At 48.5% G+C, this 16,491-nt stretch overlaps 1 protein-coding gene across 3 annotated transcripts in view; it reads right to left on the bottom strand.

Annotated features, from left to right (window-relative positions):
- The window catches only part of ANXA2 (annexin A2), a 40,560-nt gene extending 25,788 nt beyond the window's left edge, over window positions 1-14,772 (bottom strand). Inside the window, exons 1-4 of one of the 3 annotated variants that reach the window (XM_036440137.2) lie at window positions 14,702-14,772; window positions 12,135-12,185; window positions 5,138-5,196; window positions 1,736-1,835 (exon numbers count right to left, since the gene is read on the bottom strand). In XM_036440137.2, the coding sequence (XP_036296030.1) occupies window positions 1,736-1,835; window positions 5,138-5,185 (148 nt within the window). In that variant the 5' untranslated portion in view covers window positions 5,186-5,196; window positions 12,135-12,185; window positions 14,702-14,772. Of the gene's footprint in view, window positions 1-1,735; window positions 1,836-5,137; window positions 5,197-10,926; window positions 11,017-12,134; window positions 12,186-14,701 lie in introns of those variants that run through there. The other 2 variants (XM_036440139.2, XM_036440135.2) reach the window with 2 other exon arrangements.
- Window positions 14,773-16,491: the final 1,719 nt, after the last annotated feature.

Genomic DNA, 16,491 nt, shown 5'->3' with positions numbered 1-16,491 from the left:
TTCGTCAGATGAGTTTAACTGTGGAACCTTGAGTGTGTTCCCACAAGATGGCATGACGGGGAGCCCCAGGAATGTAGACTCACCCAAATACTAACAAGACAGGTGGAGTTTTAGGAAAGTGGAATATGTGTGTGTGTGTGTGTGTGTGTGTGTGTGTGTGTGTGTGTGTGTGTGTGTTTTAAGGGAAACTATTTTGAGCAATGTGAAAATGCCTGGCACTAAGCAAAGATGGTAAGTGGTACTTCACAATAACCCTGTGAGGTGGAAGCTTTGATGAGCCCTACTTACTAGTAAAAAAAAAACAAAAACTGAGGCTTAAGGAAGTTAGATAATTTTCCAGTCACATAGCTAGTGAATTAGTGGCAGAGCCGAGATCTGAACTCATGATCGCACACACTCATCCACTACGCTCCCCAGAGGAGTACTGGCTGGAATGAGATAAGCCCTGCAGATTTTATTTTCTCATTAGTGACTTTCTGACTTCCCAACCTGGCCTTTGACAAGTATGGTCATTTACAAACACCAAAAAAAGAAGACTCTTTAAAGGTCAAATCTGGATGCTTCCTTGTTCTCCCTTCCGTGATCCAGGCAGCCCTTCTGGGAAGTGCCTGGGCGTCCCCCTGGAACGCACGCCAGGCTGCTCTGAGGCAGGTGAAACAAAGCCCCAGGTCCTGTGAACAGGGGTCCTGAGAACCTCTCATCTGCCAATAGCCATTGGGATATTTATGACATCATTCTTGGGCCATCCAAAATTATCCACGTACCATTAGCCTGCTACCATGGGTCAAACATTTAATTAAGGCACTGGAAGGGCCAGACCCGATGATGTTGCAAGCCTTATAGGAGCCTTAGGCTGGATGTTCCCCACCCCTGTTTTAGAACCACAGCACGTAAAAGGTTCCCCTCAGCAAAGAGGAAGTCCAGAAGGGGAAACGAGTGGTGAAATCACAGCATCACCACAGTTCCCGGGATTCCCGGGATGGGGAAACCCCAAAGACCCAGGCTTCATTAACATGAGCCCAAAAATGGGAACATTTACTCTCATGGACACAGAGAACAGCGTGATGACGACTTGGAACACGCTCTTGCTCAATTCTACCCAGTCCAGGGCTTTGTCTGCGGGAGTTAGATAGCGAGGCTTTTAGCCTCCTGTTCCTCTTACTCATCCTGGAACTCGAGGAAACATTCTCATTCCAACAATTCTTCCAATTCCAGCTCCAGGCCTAAGGAGTGGCGTAACTTGTAGAGTCACAAAAAGAAAAAAGTGTGAATTTTTCTCTCCTTAGATCAATCTAAGAGCAAGGCAGTAAGATTTCCCCAGCGTTTTTTTCCCCCCAACAAACGTAATGGAATTCAAGGGGAATCGGGACAAAAAGAAAGGCCCTCAGGGATCACATGACCGAATTCTTTCTTGACCAGAGAGGCACTACACCTCAGAGAGAGGGGCTGGGCCCAGAGTACACACCCGGGGAACCGGTCCTGAGCCTATTGCCACGTTGCTATGCTGTTTGGTTAAACTATGTTCTCACGTTTAAGATCTTCTCTCCAAACTGAGTAGGGAAGAGGCGGAAAAGGAGGGAGAGATGAGAACAAGCAGGTGTGGGGTAAGGTAAGGTTGAATCGGCTCCTTTAAAACAATTTCAAATGCCCATGTGTGCAGATTCCAGGCAGAATGAAGAGAACTACAAATGCCTCTGCCAGAGCCTGGCAAGAGGCGGGCAAATGCACTGCCTACCTTTGGTCTTGATGGCCGTTTCGATGTTCAAAGCATCCCGGTCAGCATCGAAGTTGGGGTAGGCCTTGACCGACCCGTACGCACTTACGGGTGTGGAGTGCTAAGGGCAAAAGGCAAACATACAATCACATCATGCACACTGAAGATCCCTTTGTTAAAACATCGGTTTCTACAATCGATTTAGTTTTTCTATTGTTTCTTTTAACAATTCAATTCATTCTTAGACTAGGGAACGAGTGAAGTATGAACAAGCTACCAAATATAAGATAAGGAACCACACTGTTTCTAGTGAGAATTCTTCCTCAAAGGCCCGGTGCGTTTAGAATGTGCTGTTTATATGTTTACGCTCAAAAGCAGGCAACACAAGGCTGAGCATTGGAAACGACCTGTGGACTTGGGAAGGTCTGAAAGAGCATCCACATTAGGCTGGCAACAATTCAAAACAAGCTTGAGAATGTGAAAATGTCTGAAATGCAAGTGTGTTCTGCCGAGTTTTTGTTACAGGCTCACGAATCTCCACTTGGGCCTGCTGACTGAGCTCATGATTCATTTCGAAGTCAATGTAAAACGCCGGCCTCCTGCTCGCCTCTTAAAGTGAGGAAGCTCCCTCGATTGGGCCACCGCTGTGACACCAAGGTGGTCAGGCCACGTGGCTACATCCTCCTTCCTGTGGGCCAAGTTCCTCCTGCTCTTCTCTTTCCTCTCTGTCCCCTCCCTCTGCGGTGTTATAACCATCTCCCCCTGCTTACCACTCAACCCACTCAACTAGTATTTTTTTTCTTATTGCCTTTTTATTTAAACAGTGATCTTCTTTTAAATTTTATTTTTATTGATTTCAGGGAGAGAGGAAAAGAAAGGAGGAGAGAGAAAGAGAGAGAGAGAGAGAGAGAGAGAGAGAGAGAGAGAGAGAGAGAGAGAGAGAGAGAGAAACATCAATGATGAAAGAGAATCATTGATCAGCTGCTTCCTGCATAACCCCTTACTGGGGATCAAGCCCAAAACCTGGGCATGTGCCCTGACTGGGAATTGAACGTGACCTCCTGGTTCATAGATCAATGACACTCAATCACTGAGCTACGTGGGGTAATGGGCTTTGAAAAACATTTCACAGGAAGAGTGCATGGTCGCAGTGTTTTTCAAAGCCCATTGCCCTTCCTGATGGGATGGGCCAACCCCACCGACCTGAGACTGAGGTGAGGGCAACAGCCTGCTCCTTCCCCCAGGGTCAGCCCCCTCCCCTTGATGTTCCTGCAGCTCTCCTGCTCCCTGCTCCCTCCCCCAGCACAAAGGACAGACAAGAGGACAGACAATATGGTTTTGGTTGGCTGATGGCCTGTCCAGCCACCCACAACTGTCCCACTTCCAATGCCAGGGTTCCCCATCCTGAACCACCCCCGCCTCCCTCAGCACATAAAACCCATCATAATAATGCACTTTGTGTTGGCTCGGTTCCTGGAAAGAGGCAGAGACTAAGGCGCCCTGACTGACCTCTCCACCTACAGACATTACGTTATGGGCACCTGCTCCCTCTCCCACCACTTGGTGTGTTAGAGGGGAGCTTACATAGGTAAGCAACTAACAGCCCATCCTCTTGAATATGTGTCCCAGGACAAGCCAGAAATCTAAGTCCAGAATTGGACAAAACCTCTCACAGTGCACTTGCAACTCTCCTGGCCGAGTCAGGCCAGTTCACATGTATAATTCTGGAACACAACGAACTATTCAGGGGTTTTCCACCCCATTTCACGCCTTGAACTTTCCAGTAAGATGGACACAATGAAAACCGAGCACACACTCAGGGCAAGGTAAGAACAAAGTGCTCTTTTGAAAAGCCATCTCCCATGGTGGCTGCAAAACGTGGGTGGAAATCTACGGAAAAACATCTTCCTGTGGAATGGCAGGGTCATCCATGATTTACAAAGGCAGATGGTCTGGTCACTGAGCCCCATCATGAGTGGCTTCTTTTACAAAGTGCTCTGCCATCCTACTCCCAAACATGAGAAGGGCAAAGTTTGGCATAACTTTATAGTATCCACAGAAGCAAAATTAAATGGATAACTGAACCTGTTACCTGTAAAATCCACTCATCTGAAAATCAAATTATTGAGGCAAAAGTGATCCTCCCTCAAAACGCTAGAGAAACACGACATTTTCTACTGCAGGCCCATCTCCCCAGACGGAGAAACGCATCACTCTGGAGTGCAGTGACCTCAGAGGCTGCTCGAAAAGCCCTGCCAGGAAGCCTGCGTCTGAAGATGATCTAACAATCGGGTCCATTAAAGAGAGAAATCTCTCAGCTCCTGGACCTCAGCGTGCAGCTTGTACTGTTGCCAACAGCAGTGGGCACCAGTTGCAAAAGGGAAGGTTAGAAGTACATATAGGCTCTCCACACCATAACACCTGTGCTTCCATGGACACTGTCCATCTGGACATTTTGATGGACAGCACCACGGACAATAGAGGGTTCTGTGCCCACATGCTCTGGGCTGCAGTTGACCCACGTCGAGCGCTTCTGGGTGTTTTAATTTGATTGAGAGCATGTCATGAAAATTTTCCAAGGCATGCCGGCAAACCAGTGTCACTCACTGCTGAGTTTTTGTAAAAGCCGTTTCAGGCAAGATGACCTAAAAGATGTCTGATGTTCTTAGATACGTTACATTGTAATAATTCATATTCTAACTTGACCCTAAAAGTGTTTGCAATGATATAATCTCACATGGAGTGGAACAAATTTTAACTATAAAACAGAAGCAAATGCACCAGATTTATAGATTCACATATTTCCTGGGAAAGACAATGAAAAATAATTCTTTGTTCCCGGATAGCCAAAGCAAAAAAGGAAACATGATGAGTCACAGTGCTTTCATTAATTCATTTTCTTTAAAAAAAGAACAAACATCCTAGCTTTTTAGGAAAAAAGCTTTCCTGGGTACTAAAATAAATTTTTTAAAGGTATAAGTTCTTGTGTGGAAAAACTTCCTGGACACTAACAAGTCCCAAGCTCTCAGGATCTTTTTTGTTGTTGTTAATCCTCACCCGAGGATATTTTTTACAGTGATTTTTAGAAAGAGTGGGAGGAAGGCTTAGGAAGAGAGAAAGAGAGAGAGAAACACTGACGAGAGAGGGAGGGAGGGAGGGAGGGAGGGAGGGAGAGAGAGAGAGAGAGAGAGAGAGAGAGAGAGAGAGAGACAGACATTGACATGAGAGAGACACATCGATTGGTCGCCTCCCTCACTGAGAAGCAACCAATGGATTGGGGGAGAACAGAGAACCAAGAGGGGGAGTGATTGTCTGAACTTTGTCCCATTTTCTTAGCTGTATAAGGAAAGGGAATAGTATTGATACCATCCAGAGAGACGTACAATTTGCAAAAATGACACCAAGTGAAAGAGATATACTTACATCACCCTCCAAGCTGAGCTTGCACAGGATTTCATGAACAGTAGACATTTTGAAAGAAGCTGGGGAGAAAAAAAATTAAAAAATTAAAAAAAAAAATGTCTTTAGGAAGAGGCTTTCCTTTCCCCGGAGCACAGTATTCATTACACTAATCTCCACTTCTTGGACCATTTCATCTGAGGACATGAGAATAATTTTTACCAATACATGCAATTTCCACCTCATGATTGGGAAAAATGAGAGCTTGAGAAGGTTTGCTGAGGTTTGCGAGGGGCTGCCAAGCTGGCCAGGCTCCCCTTGCCCTTGTGTGAACAGACCCTGGGGAGACGGATTTGTGAACATGAAACCAAAATGCCCTCCTAGGCTCATGCAACTTGTCCCAACAGGTTAACACCGAGTCTCCCACTTCTCACACAAAGCGACAAGCTTGTCAAACCGGCCACCACTTCTGCTATTCTCGCCAGTAATCTGACCTATGCAAAGGGACCTGAAAACTACGGGTATGAACTGACATCAGTGGCATGTTTAGGCTGACCCCTTCCTAAAGGGAAGCCTTTACTACTCCCCTAATGACTTTCTTAGCTCACCGGAGCTTAGAAGATATCGAACTGTTAATGAGAAAGACAGTGGGTAGATTTTTCTGACATTATCTCATTCCATAAAGAGACTGATCCTTGTATTTAACATTCAAAATGGCTAAAATGAAGTCATCTTCCAGTTAATACAGTTAATGGCGCTGTGCCACTAGCGTCTGATGGATTGGCTTCCCAGCTCTGCAATCACACAGTTCTCGGAATCGATACGCCAACTCCTGCCAATAAAAAGTGCTAAGCGGGCATTAAATTTATCTTAACGGAGCCAAGGTAGCAGCATCCCCCAAATGAAGGAAATAGAGCAGAGCGGCATCCGAAATAGTGGGAATGACATTTGAATTGCAGTATCTCCTGCTCTGGTTTTTTTTCTTCTTCTTAATATTCTTGGACCAAGGAAATTGTGTCCATGCAAATTCAGCTTTCTATTCTCTTCCAACAGTTTGCTTAGTCTAAATATTTTCATAAAACCGGCTTGAGGGAGTATTGACATAGACACTTGCTAACTTATCAGAAGGCTTTGAAGTAGGCCGATTCCAGGCTCCATGTGGGGTGGAGGCGAGGGAATGTAAAAGAAGGGGATTCTCCATTATTTGCGATTATGGGTACATTTCTGCAAGGTTTTCTTTAAAAAAAAAAAAAAAAAAATATATATATATATATATATATATATATATATATATATATATATACACACACATACACACACACACACATTTTTTTAATTGATTCCAGAGAGGATGGGAGAGGGAAGAAGCGGTAAAAACACCAATGATGAGAGAGAATCATCGATCAGCTGCTTCCTACAGGCCCCACTCTGGGGATCAAGCCCAAAACCCAGGCACGTGCCCTGACCCAGAATTGAACCGTGACCTCCTGGTTCATAGGTCAACGCTGAGGAGAGATAGAAAGCAGGGATGTTTAAAAGCCCCACAAACTTCCTTCCTGTTTTACGGTGCACAAGCAGTGCTGCCCTTTCATCCCATCAGCCCTACGTGCTACTCCCCATTCGGTTCCTCTAGTTGATGGTGTTCAAAATCCACCCGTCAGTGGCTGCCTCTCACTCAGCTCAGTTCAGCCCTCCACAATTCACAGGGGTCCCTTTGGGGGCCACCGCAGCAGTGCCCGTGGAAAGATGACCGCTTCTCCTCTTTCCCAAGAGCTGAGAAGTACAATGCAGGCCCATCGAAAGGATGACGACTCTCAGGTTGTCCGAGGACATTACAAAGGGCAGCAAATTGGCAAAGTAGCGCGGGTTTACAGGAAGAAATCCGTCATCTACACTGAAGGAGTGCAGGGGAGGAAGCTAATGGTACCGCTGGGCATGGGGCGTTCACCCCAGCGAGGTGGCCATCGCTGCACTAAAGCGGGACAAAGACCACAAAAAGATCCTTGGACAGAAAGCCAGATCTCCCAAGTAGGAAAGGAAAGGGGCAAATGCAAGGAAAACACAACTGAGAAGATGCAGGGATAAAGTAATATTATATACAACGTTCATTAAAAACTTAAGGGAAAAAAAAAAAGATTGGCCTGGGAACCCCGCCTCTGTCCACTCCCCAGCAAAAGTGGACTTGCTTCTCACCAGACACACAGTGCTCAGTAACCCACAGCACCTCCAGGCCTGCTCCCCCACCTCCTTACCCTCAGCTGCTCCAGTTAGATTAGAGCGCCTGCCCACTCCTCAGGCCGCCACTGCTTTGGCATCTGCTCTAACGGGGCATCTGCAGCCCCCATCCTGCAGTGCCCTCTCCCTCCTGTCAGTGCCAGGAGCACTTACTGGTGCCGCTAGATTCATCCACTGACCACAGTGTCCTGAGTTCCTGCCACATACCAAGTATTCAAACAGCAAGTGCTGACCTCCAATTCAATGCAGCAGGCAATAAGCTGTACCTCATCTCCCCCGAAGTCTCGGTTTCCCCACAGATTTAAGGGTGTCTGTGCACATGCTCGGTGCTAAATAAACGTTCTGAAACAATGAGCTGCTGTCTTGCACAATTAATCATTTATATGTATATTATTTATAATCAGTCTGCAGAAAAAGCAAATATGTCAATAACCACAAAATAATATCCATGAAACTGGCTGTTACTCCATGCATGTCTTTCGTATCCATGTAACTACCTCCTATTTCCTGCAAGCTTAATGGCAGACTTTATCTTCACCGGAGAAATAAACTATGGTCCCTGTTTCTTGATTGCATCCAATTCCCCTGGCAAAGCCAAGTCATTCTGTGGATGACTGATTGGTCTCAAAGAGCTGGCTTTCCCACTCATGTTTGTTAAGACATTAGCTTAATATAGTATAGGTGATTAATGAGACCGTGTCAGGGCGCTGCTACTCTTGAAAGTGAAAAAAGAAAGCCTTGGCAGTGTTACTGTGGGTTACAAACACTGGTGACATTCACATAATCTATGAACAAACTCCTAACGAGTACACACTGGCCTGCAGGGCCTTAAGGCTGAGAGACACACAACTATGACATGCAGACCCCACCCTGCAGGGCTGTCCGCTCTCTTCCCTCCTCGCCCCAGGGAGACACCTGAGTGCTTAGCTCAGGTCACCTCACCACTGAGCAGGAGACAGGGCCAAGCCCAAGCTCTTCAGTCTTTGCCCTTTCAACTTCACCACAGCTGTTCTCCATGCTAAGGGAGGAAGACACCAAGAGAATGACAGAAACAATAGGAGCGAGGTCACCCGAGAGCCTCAAGGGTGAGCTCCTGGAAGATTCGAGCTGGAGAATGGTGGGAAAGCCTGGCAGGTGGACGGAGAATCCCCCTGGGTGTCCAGAGAACAAGAAGACAGGCTTACAACCAGCCATGGCTACTGTGGGGCCCTAAATACACATTTCTGAATGGTGCCCATGGAAGCTTGGGAATACTGGAGGGCCAGAAAGCCAACGAGATTCATTCCCAATAGGCATGGTCTCTGTGTACAGCATTTGCTCTGGAGGCTGACCTTTCTTTTCTTTTTCTTTTTTAATATATATTTTATTTATTTTTTACAGAGAGGAAGTCTAGAGTTAGAAACATCGATGAGAGAGAATCATCAATCAGCTGCCTCTTGCACATCCCCTACTGGGGATGTGCCTGCAACCAATGTACATGCCCTTGACTGGAATCGAACCTGGGACCTTTCAGTCCGCAGGGCAGGCCGGCGCTCTATCCACTGAGCCAAACCTGTTTCGGCAAGGCTGGACTTTCTTACTGAAAACAATAGCTCTGCCTTAGTGCACCTGTTGTTCTAAATGAGAATAAAAATCAAGCCTATGGGCCTCGAGGCGATTAACTTCCCTCCACCTCCCAAGCACAGTAAAATTCAGGGTGCACTGCGAGCAGAACCCCCTCTCTGCACACTGCTCTGCCTGGCAGGCCGCAGCTCTCCTCCCCACACGCCACCACACCTGCCTCCCCAACTGGTTTCAACTTGCAAAAAAGAAAAAAAAAAAAAAAAAAACCAGCACATTCAATCTGTTGGTGAGGATCTCTACATACTAGTACCTTCCATTCCCAGAGAAGGGCTGGGCTACCAGATAAGATCATTAATGCAGACCTTTATCAGGGAAAGTTTTTCCTTTAAGAAAATAGACTTGCTGAAGAGCCACACCCGCTTCAAACTGGTTTGGAATAATTTGCCACTGTGGTAAGAACAGACTCACTCAACTCCACCCTAAGGCAGGGAACAGAGCGGTCTCCTCTGCCTTTAAAACATCAATAAAGGAGGCCTCTTAATTGCCTAACTGAAGTAGCTCTTATTGGAGTGAAAAGCTAGACATTCAGGAAACACTGTCAAAAACCAAAATGATTTACAGTTAGCTTGGGGTCTAGCTTAAAGATGATTTAAAGAGTCTGTAAAAAGTCCTACGAATTGTTTTGTACATTATTGTTTCACTTCAAACACAGACTTAGAACCAAAAACAGTTACAAGGAAACGGCTTTCACTTCTCCCCAAAAAGAAAAGTAACACAGTTTGCAAACAAGTGGAAACAAACCAACAACAAAAAAAGAGTTAACACTTCAAATAGTAAAAGCAAGTTCTACTGGAATGAATTAAGAGTCAGCTCCAGAAATACCTCATATGAATTCCCACAAACAAACAAACAGACAAACAAAAACATGTTGCAACAGGGCTGGTCGGCAGAGCGCACCTGACAACCATCCAGCAGTTTCGCTGACACACCCACTTTGCAGTTTCACGGTGGAGTGTTGATGCGTCACCACAAAACACAACCCTAGCAACCATGCTGAATCAATCAGGGACTGGATGACACAAAAGAGGATTTCTAAACCAAAAAAATGCGCGGGGGTGGGGGAGTGGGAAGTAGAGGGTGGGGTATAGTGTGGAGGTTTGGGCTTCCCCACCAAAGCCCTTACTGTGCAAAATGCAGAGTCTAAAGGACCAGACAATGGATTTTAAAAGAAAAGGGGGGAACCCACTGGTGGGGGTGGGCAGGGAGTGCCCACCGTACCCCATTCTCCACCCCACTCCCTACCATTTATATTTAACAGAAACTTCCTGAAAGCACACACTTTTCTCCTTGGTTTTATGGTCCTGATTAAGCCTGAGTCACAGGGCCAACCCATTCCCCAGAAATCCTGGAATTCGGCCCTAAAGCCTTAATTGTACTGGGCGGGGAGGACACAACACCACTGCCTCTTGCTTATCCCTCCTGTTGCTGAATCTGAGTCAATATTTGTTTGCTAACCTACAGGCAGGTTGCAGCCTCGGCTCTCCGAGCTTCTCAGTCCTCGGCCTCCTGATAAGAGATGGAGTGGGTGGATAGAGACCAGCAGGAAGAATGAGGTCAGTTGGCAGGAAGCACTCTCAGAGCTCAGAAATCAAGGCCTTCACATTTCAGTGCTTCGTGGCCCTGCACGCAGTATTTCCAACGGGGCCTGCTGCCAACAGAAAGAGTCTAAACTCAGCCTCCAAGGTCTTCCACACTCTGGACTCTACTGACTGATTCATAAATATCTCTTACACACAAGCATACACTGGAGTGCATGCACATGCGCGCGCGTGCGCACTCACACACACACACACACCAGCATTGCAATCAAATGCCAATGGTATTGCTCTCCAAACACTCTTAGGGTTGTCCTGCTACTCTAGGCCCAGGTCCTCCAAGTTCCCTCCACTGTGCTCTCTCAATCAGGATCAGCTAACATCCTCCTAAGACCTCTGGACACAAAAAAATACTGTTACCTTTTCTCCTGCACCTCTCCCTGCTCTGGGCTGTGGCTGTCCGTGTGTCTGAAATTTCAGAGCTGAGTGTACATAGGCGAGCTTCCATTCCATCCGCCCACCCACAGGGTTTCTGTCTTACTCATGCATTTCCTCATGGGTCTAAGCACAGCCTAGCACATACTAGGCATTTAGCCACATTTTTGGAGGATTGACACACACCGGGTCTTTCCTTATTCTGGCCTTTTTTTTTTTTTCTTCCCTCTTCTTTTCCAATCTACCCACCCTCCTCAATTTTCTTTGTCTCCCACAGACTGAATATATCCAATGGAGTTCTAGTTCCACTCATTCAGACCAGGAGGCTTCCATTCCCAGCATCCAAGCAGGTCTTTGCCAAAGCCTGGCAACTTCTTCCTCTTCATCATATGCAGCCCAGTCCCAGCCCAGCTGGGCCCCCCACCTCTCCCAGCTCTGTCCAATGGACCCCGTGGGAATGGGACCCACATCTCAATGGCAGGAAAGGAGAAAGGAAGGAGGTGGGAAGAAGGGATTTGGAGAGGCCTTGGGCCTCTGATTTCCCCTGCACTGATGGTGTAGACTGGGTGTGGCAAGGAGACAAAGGGCAAGGATCCCAGTCACCGGAAGTCGGGACTTCCCACAGCAGCCTGGGATTAGCTACGTGGATGCTGTTGACCTCTCTGACAAGACTGAGCTCAGGTGGTTTAAAAGCTTCAGGTTGTACCCTGAAAAGGAGATTGGGAGGTAATCTCCCGGGAACCACCCAGCACAAGCCTGGGTACCTGCTGACTCCTCCTGCTGACCTGCTCCCCAACAAAGGAGATGGGGACTGCCTCTGGCAATAGGAGAAGGAAAAATAGAACAGACAGAGAATGGGCGGAAAGGATATTTTTTTTAAGTACTGGAATTTCCTCTGAGTTAGCCTAAAACTAGAATAGGGTGTGGCACCAGGGAAAATGAGGGTGGATTCCCAAATAAAAAAAAAAAAAAAAAGGCATTCTATTTCTATCAGAGCATTCCATTTCTATGAGATTCTCACAATCAAATGCGAGAGACTGGTGAAGCCCCAATATCTTTCAGAACAGTTTCCCTGAGGTTAAATGTGATGCAGATGGAATAAAGGGAAAAAGAGCCCAAGTCAACTTGGAAACTAACACATTTGGGGATACAGAACATTCAAAATCCGATAACCGCCTGTACAAGGCACTTACTTTGTCTGTTTCTCTGTCTGTGGTTCACTGCTGTATCCCCAGTGCCTGTAACTGTGAACAGAACAGAGCAGTGGTTAGTAAGTATTGTGAAACCAATGGATGTTTAAGGCAGCCCAGCAGAGCCCGGGGGTTTTTGGTGACACACCCATCCTCATTTAATGAAAAATGCCTCAGTAGGCCCAGAGCCTGCACAAGTAAAGGCCCAGGACAGCGTGTTAGTGCCCGCGCCTCGTGCCAATGGTGCAGGAAGAGCCTACAAACCTCAAGATCAATAGCAAGTACAAGAAGATATCTTATCTTGCCAGCAAAGCTACTTAAATTAGAAATTAGTCAGGAAACTAATGGCCAGGACTACTGGCCTGAAGTCAATCAATAAAGTAGTTTAATAGCTCAGACACAGGATCTTAAAGTCTGAGACGCCAACCCAAGATCAAAGCCAATGTCAGCAATATTTCCTGGGCACATACCCCAGGCAGGCCCCTTGGCACTGCAGGAAATTACAAAATCCAAGCGGTCTCCAAATCATAAACCCCCAACTGAAAAAATGCATATTGATGGTCACACCCTTCCACTGCGGATGGTTGCGGTGGATCCTTTTGGAGAAACCCGTGAAGCTTTTAGAGAGCAAAGGGTCTAAGGAGAGGGGAGGAAAGTGCTAAGCGGGAATGTCTTCACACCACTAGCCACAGAGGAGACCTGTCCCAACTTTCTCTCAACTAACATCTTTCCTCACAATGCCTGAACGTTATGTGGCTCCTTGATTCCGCAGCCTCCGCTTCTATGAATTACAGGTGTGTTTGGGTAACGAGGTTTTCTTGTCTTTCTTTTTTTTTTTTTCATAACACAACTCCCCTGGGTTGTTGGAGATTAGGACCACCAACCACTCCCAATCCTGAATACTAATGAATATTGATTCCATGTGCTTATCTCTACCTGGGTGTTAAGGCCAATGGAATGGGAAGGAGAGGGAATTCAGAAGTGGATAAGCCTGGATGACTTTGGTCAGATGTCCAGAAAGAGGGTCTCGAAGGAGGAAGGCAGAGAAAAGTGGGGGCAAAGACATAATTTTCAAGTTAAAATAATTTAATCTGTGTTGACTTAAAACTAATAAACGTTCCAGAAAAGATATTTCCACAGTTTATTCTTCTCATATCCTTCCTCACCTTTCCACCCCTCATCCCCCTACTCACATTAGGCATGTCCTCAGTCCTTAGAAACCGGAGCACCTTAAGCAGGTGTTTCTGAGCTGGCCTGGGGACCAAGGCACCTGCTCTAACATTGTTCCAGTGAGAAGGTGCACTCCGCGTTTCAAACCTCCAAGCTGCAGACAGGCACAGTAGTGCACACACTTCTCAGCAGAATCTGTCTGAATTCAGGGGCCCTGACTCCTGGACTCCAGAACTTAAAGTTCTTGGTAAAGACCCAACGTGCACCCATAAGACCGCTGCTCTTTTACACACAAATTCAGAAAACCCGCAGCTTCAAAATGACAAACCCTAACACCAAAATGACACTCTTAGAATTGTATGGCACAATGTTTTCGGTATGCTTTGCATATTTATTTTTGAATGAACATTTTTTTGAAATTTTCAATTAACCTCATGTGAATAGAGGTAAACATGGATATCCTTAAACCACGTTCATAGATAAGAAAATTGATGTTCACCTCCTGGGTTCTCACCAGCCAGCTGGTGGGATCCAGCCTCCACTCCGCAGAGCTGCAGGGAGAGGCCCGGGCGCCACACCCTTTTCTGCGCTCAGTCCCTGACTCACTGTGCATCCTGGTGACACCCCTCCCCACAGGGCACGGGCCACTGCCTCCCCGCTTCAAAGTGGGCAACCAAGTGGGAACTCTCCAGATCTAGGGAATCAGCTGCTCCTCTTACAGGATAATAGACGAAGGAGAAGGAGCTGAGGTTTTGTGTGTGTGTGTGTGTGTGTGTGTGTGTGTGTGTTTCCATTTTGCTTTGTTTTATTGGGGAGAGGGGTTTGCTACTAGAAATTCCCACCCCTCATCCCGCCCCCACGGCTTCCCTCCCGCCGGTCGGTTCAAGTTCCACAAATGAGCGTTTGTTTCAAGTAAAGTAACTTGGGACCGAGGGGGACTACTTTCTCGGTTGCCAGAGAGCTTCCCTTAGACGCGGAGGTGAATGCCCCGCGGACTGCTCCGCTGGGGACCTGCGACTCCCTCCCAGGGCGGCCACACCCTAACCCCCACCTTGCCCGGAACCGGGGGGGCCTCCCTCCGCACCCCACTCCTGCGCCGCCTCCCCGGGCTTCCTGAGAGCACTTCGGAGGCGAATGCACGACCCGATCTCTCTGCCCCGCACCCCCAACGCCAGGGCACCCCGGACCCCCACTCCAGTCCGGACACCCCAGGCCACTGCGCCCCGCTCCCCCACAGAACCCCCGTGGGGACTGTCCCGCCGCTCCTCCGCCGGACGGCCTACAGGGTCCCGGTCCCCCGAGCCTCTGGGCCAGGCCGCCTCCTCCTGCCCGGCCTCCCCGCGCCCCGCTAGTCCTGCGGGCCCCGGGCCATAGCGGACGGCAGGGCGCGCCCCGCTTACCTGGGCGGGCGCCGCGAGCTGCGAGTGTCCCCGGGAGCCGAGCTTGGCCGCCTGGCCTGGGTGGGGCATTTATAGCGGCCACATCCTCACTCCGCAGCCAGGCCCGCCCCGCCCGCCGGCCCGCCCCGCCCCGCGCCCCTCCCGCCTGTCCTCTCCCACCCGGAGCCGGGCTGACTCACCCTCCCCGCCCGCCGGGAGGGCAGCCGCGCCCTGGAGCTCCCTGCCCGCCACGCTGGAGCGGCCCCGCCAGGCCCTGCCCTCCCCAGCGAGGCGCCGCGCCCCGAGGCTTCCTCGACGGCCCTGGTCTCCCCCCTTCGTCCTCCTCGCTCTGCTGGCGTCCTCAGCCCCGGTTTTGATGAATACGTGAACAAGACTTTAGAAGACGCTGAGCTTAGTGAAGTAACTTTTTCCCCTTTTGGCGTCAGTGCAATGGAAGGAAAAATGGTTCCAAGAAACATAAGTCGTGATTCCCCTGAGCTGGGGCCTTTGGCAGCCAGCTCCCCGTTACCGTCTGCAAACATGTTAGCTTAACCTCTGGCGAGCCGTTCCCGGAGGAGCGCGGGGAGAGCGATCCTTTGGACCCCGCCCTGACAAGACTCCGAGCACACCGGGAGGCCAGAGCTGATATTTGGGGGAGTGAGCGGGGGGTGCAGAAGCCTAGAGCCAAGATCCCAGGCCCCTCCGCCCCTGGGAGGCGCCTTTTCCTGGGAGACCTCTGCTCTGCTCTCCCAGTCTGTGGGCCTCGCTCCCCCCTAACCCCCCCCCCCCCCCCCCATCACCACTCAGCTCCCCCACGCGTCCTCCTGGCAGGCCTTCCCAGGCTGGGTGGGGCGGGGCTTTGGACCTGGATTTCCAACAAAGAAGGTTCCTCCGCTCCTGCTTTCGCAACTGTCTTCTTTTCACAGCCATTAGCCAGCTCCCTCCCTTGGTGTTGCTCAGTCTCTCTCACTTGTCTTCTCTGCTGCTTTGCTTCCACAGGCCTCAGGGGCAACACGTAAGCAAACATGGTTTTGTGTGACTGCGCAAATACTGGGGTCCAACAAGCATAATCGTTTTGCTAAGAATTCCTGCTTCTTTGGATTCCCTCCTTTCACACTCACTTCATGCAGCTCTTTCTCCTGGTCTTAATGCTTTTGTGTTTTAATCTCCCACCTACCTTTAAAAAAATATTTCTATTGATATTAGAGAGAAAGGAAGGGAGAGGGGGAGATAGAAACATCAATAATAAAGAATCATGGATTGGCTGCCTCCTGCAGACCCTCTATTGGGGATAGAGCCCACAACCAGCACACGCCCTAACTGGGAATCAAACAGTTCAGTGGTCGGCAAACTTAGTCAACAGAGCCAAATATCAACAGTACTACAATTGAAATTTCTTTTGAGAGCCAAATTTTTTAAACTTAAACTTCTTCTAACACCACTTTTTCAAAACAGACTCACCCAGGCCGTGGTATTTTGTGGAAGAGCCACACTCAGGGGCTAAAGAGTCACACGTGGCTCGAAAGCTGCAGTTTGTCGACCACGGTCCTAGTTCATGGGTCAATGCCCAACCACTGGGCCATACCAGCTGGGCTCGCCCATCTATCTTAACATTCATTTTCACTTTCCAATTGCGCATCATTTCACTCCTGGGAATCTAAAGTGATAGCAAAGCCAAAAGACATGGATGGCCATGCCACTTAGCTGCAAAGTCCAGACTGCAAATGGGGTCTCAGGTCACTTAACCCAGAGCTCCTTGCAACCCTGTTCTTTCACTTGGGATGATCCATGATAAACCCTACCAGAAGGAC

This window comes from Pipistrellus kuhlii, unplaced genomic scaffold (assembly GCF_014108245.1).
Source record: "Pipistrellus kuhlii isolate mPipKuh1 unplaced genomic scaffold, mPipKuh1.p scaffold_m20_p_1, whole genome shotgun sequence".
Taxonomy (NCBI): Eukaryota; Metazoa; Chordata; class Mammalia; order Chiroptera; family Vespertilionidae; genus Pipistrellus; species Pipistrellus kuhlii.
Note: the sequence above shows the minus strand (reverse complement) of the source record. Positions and strands in the feature narration are given on the sequence as shown.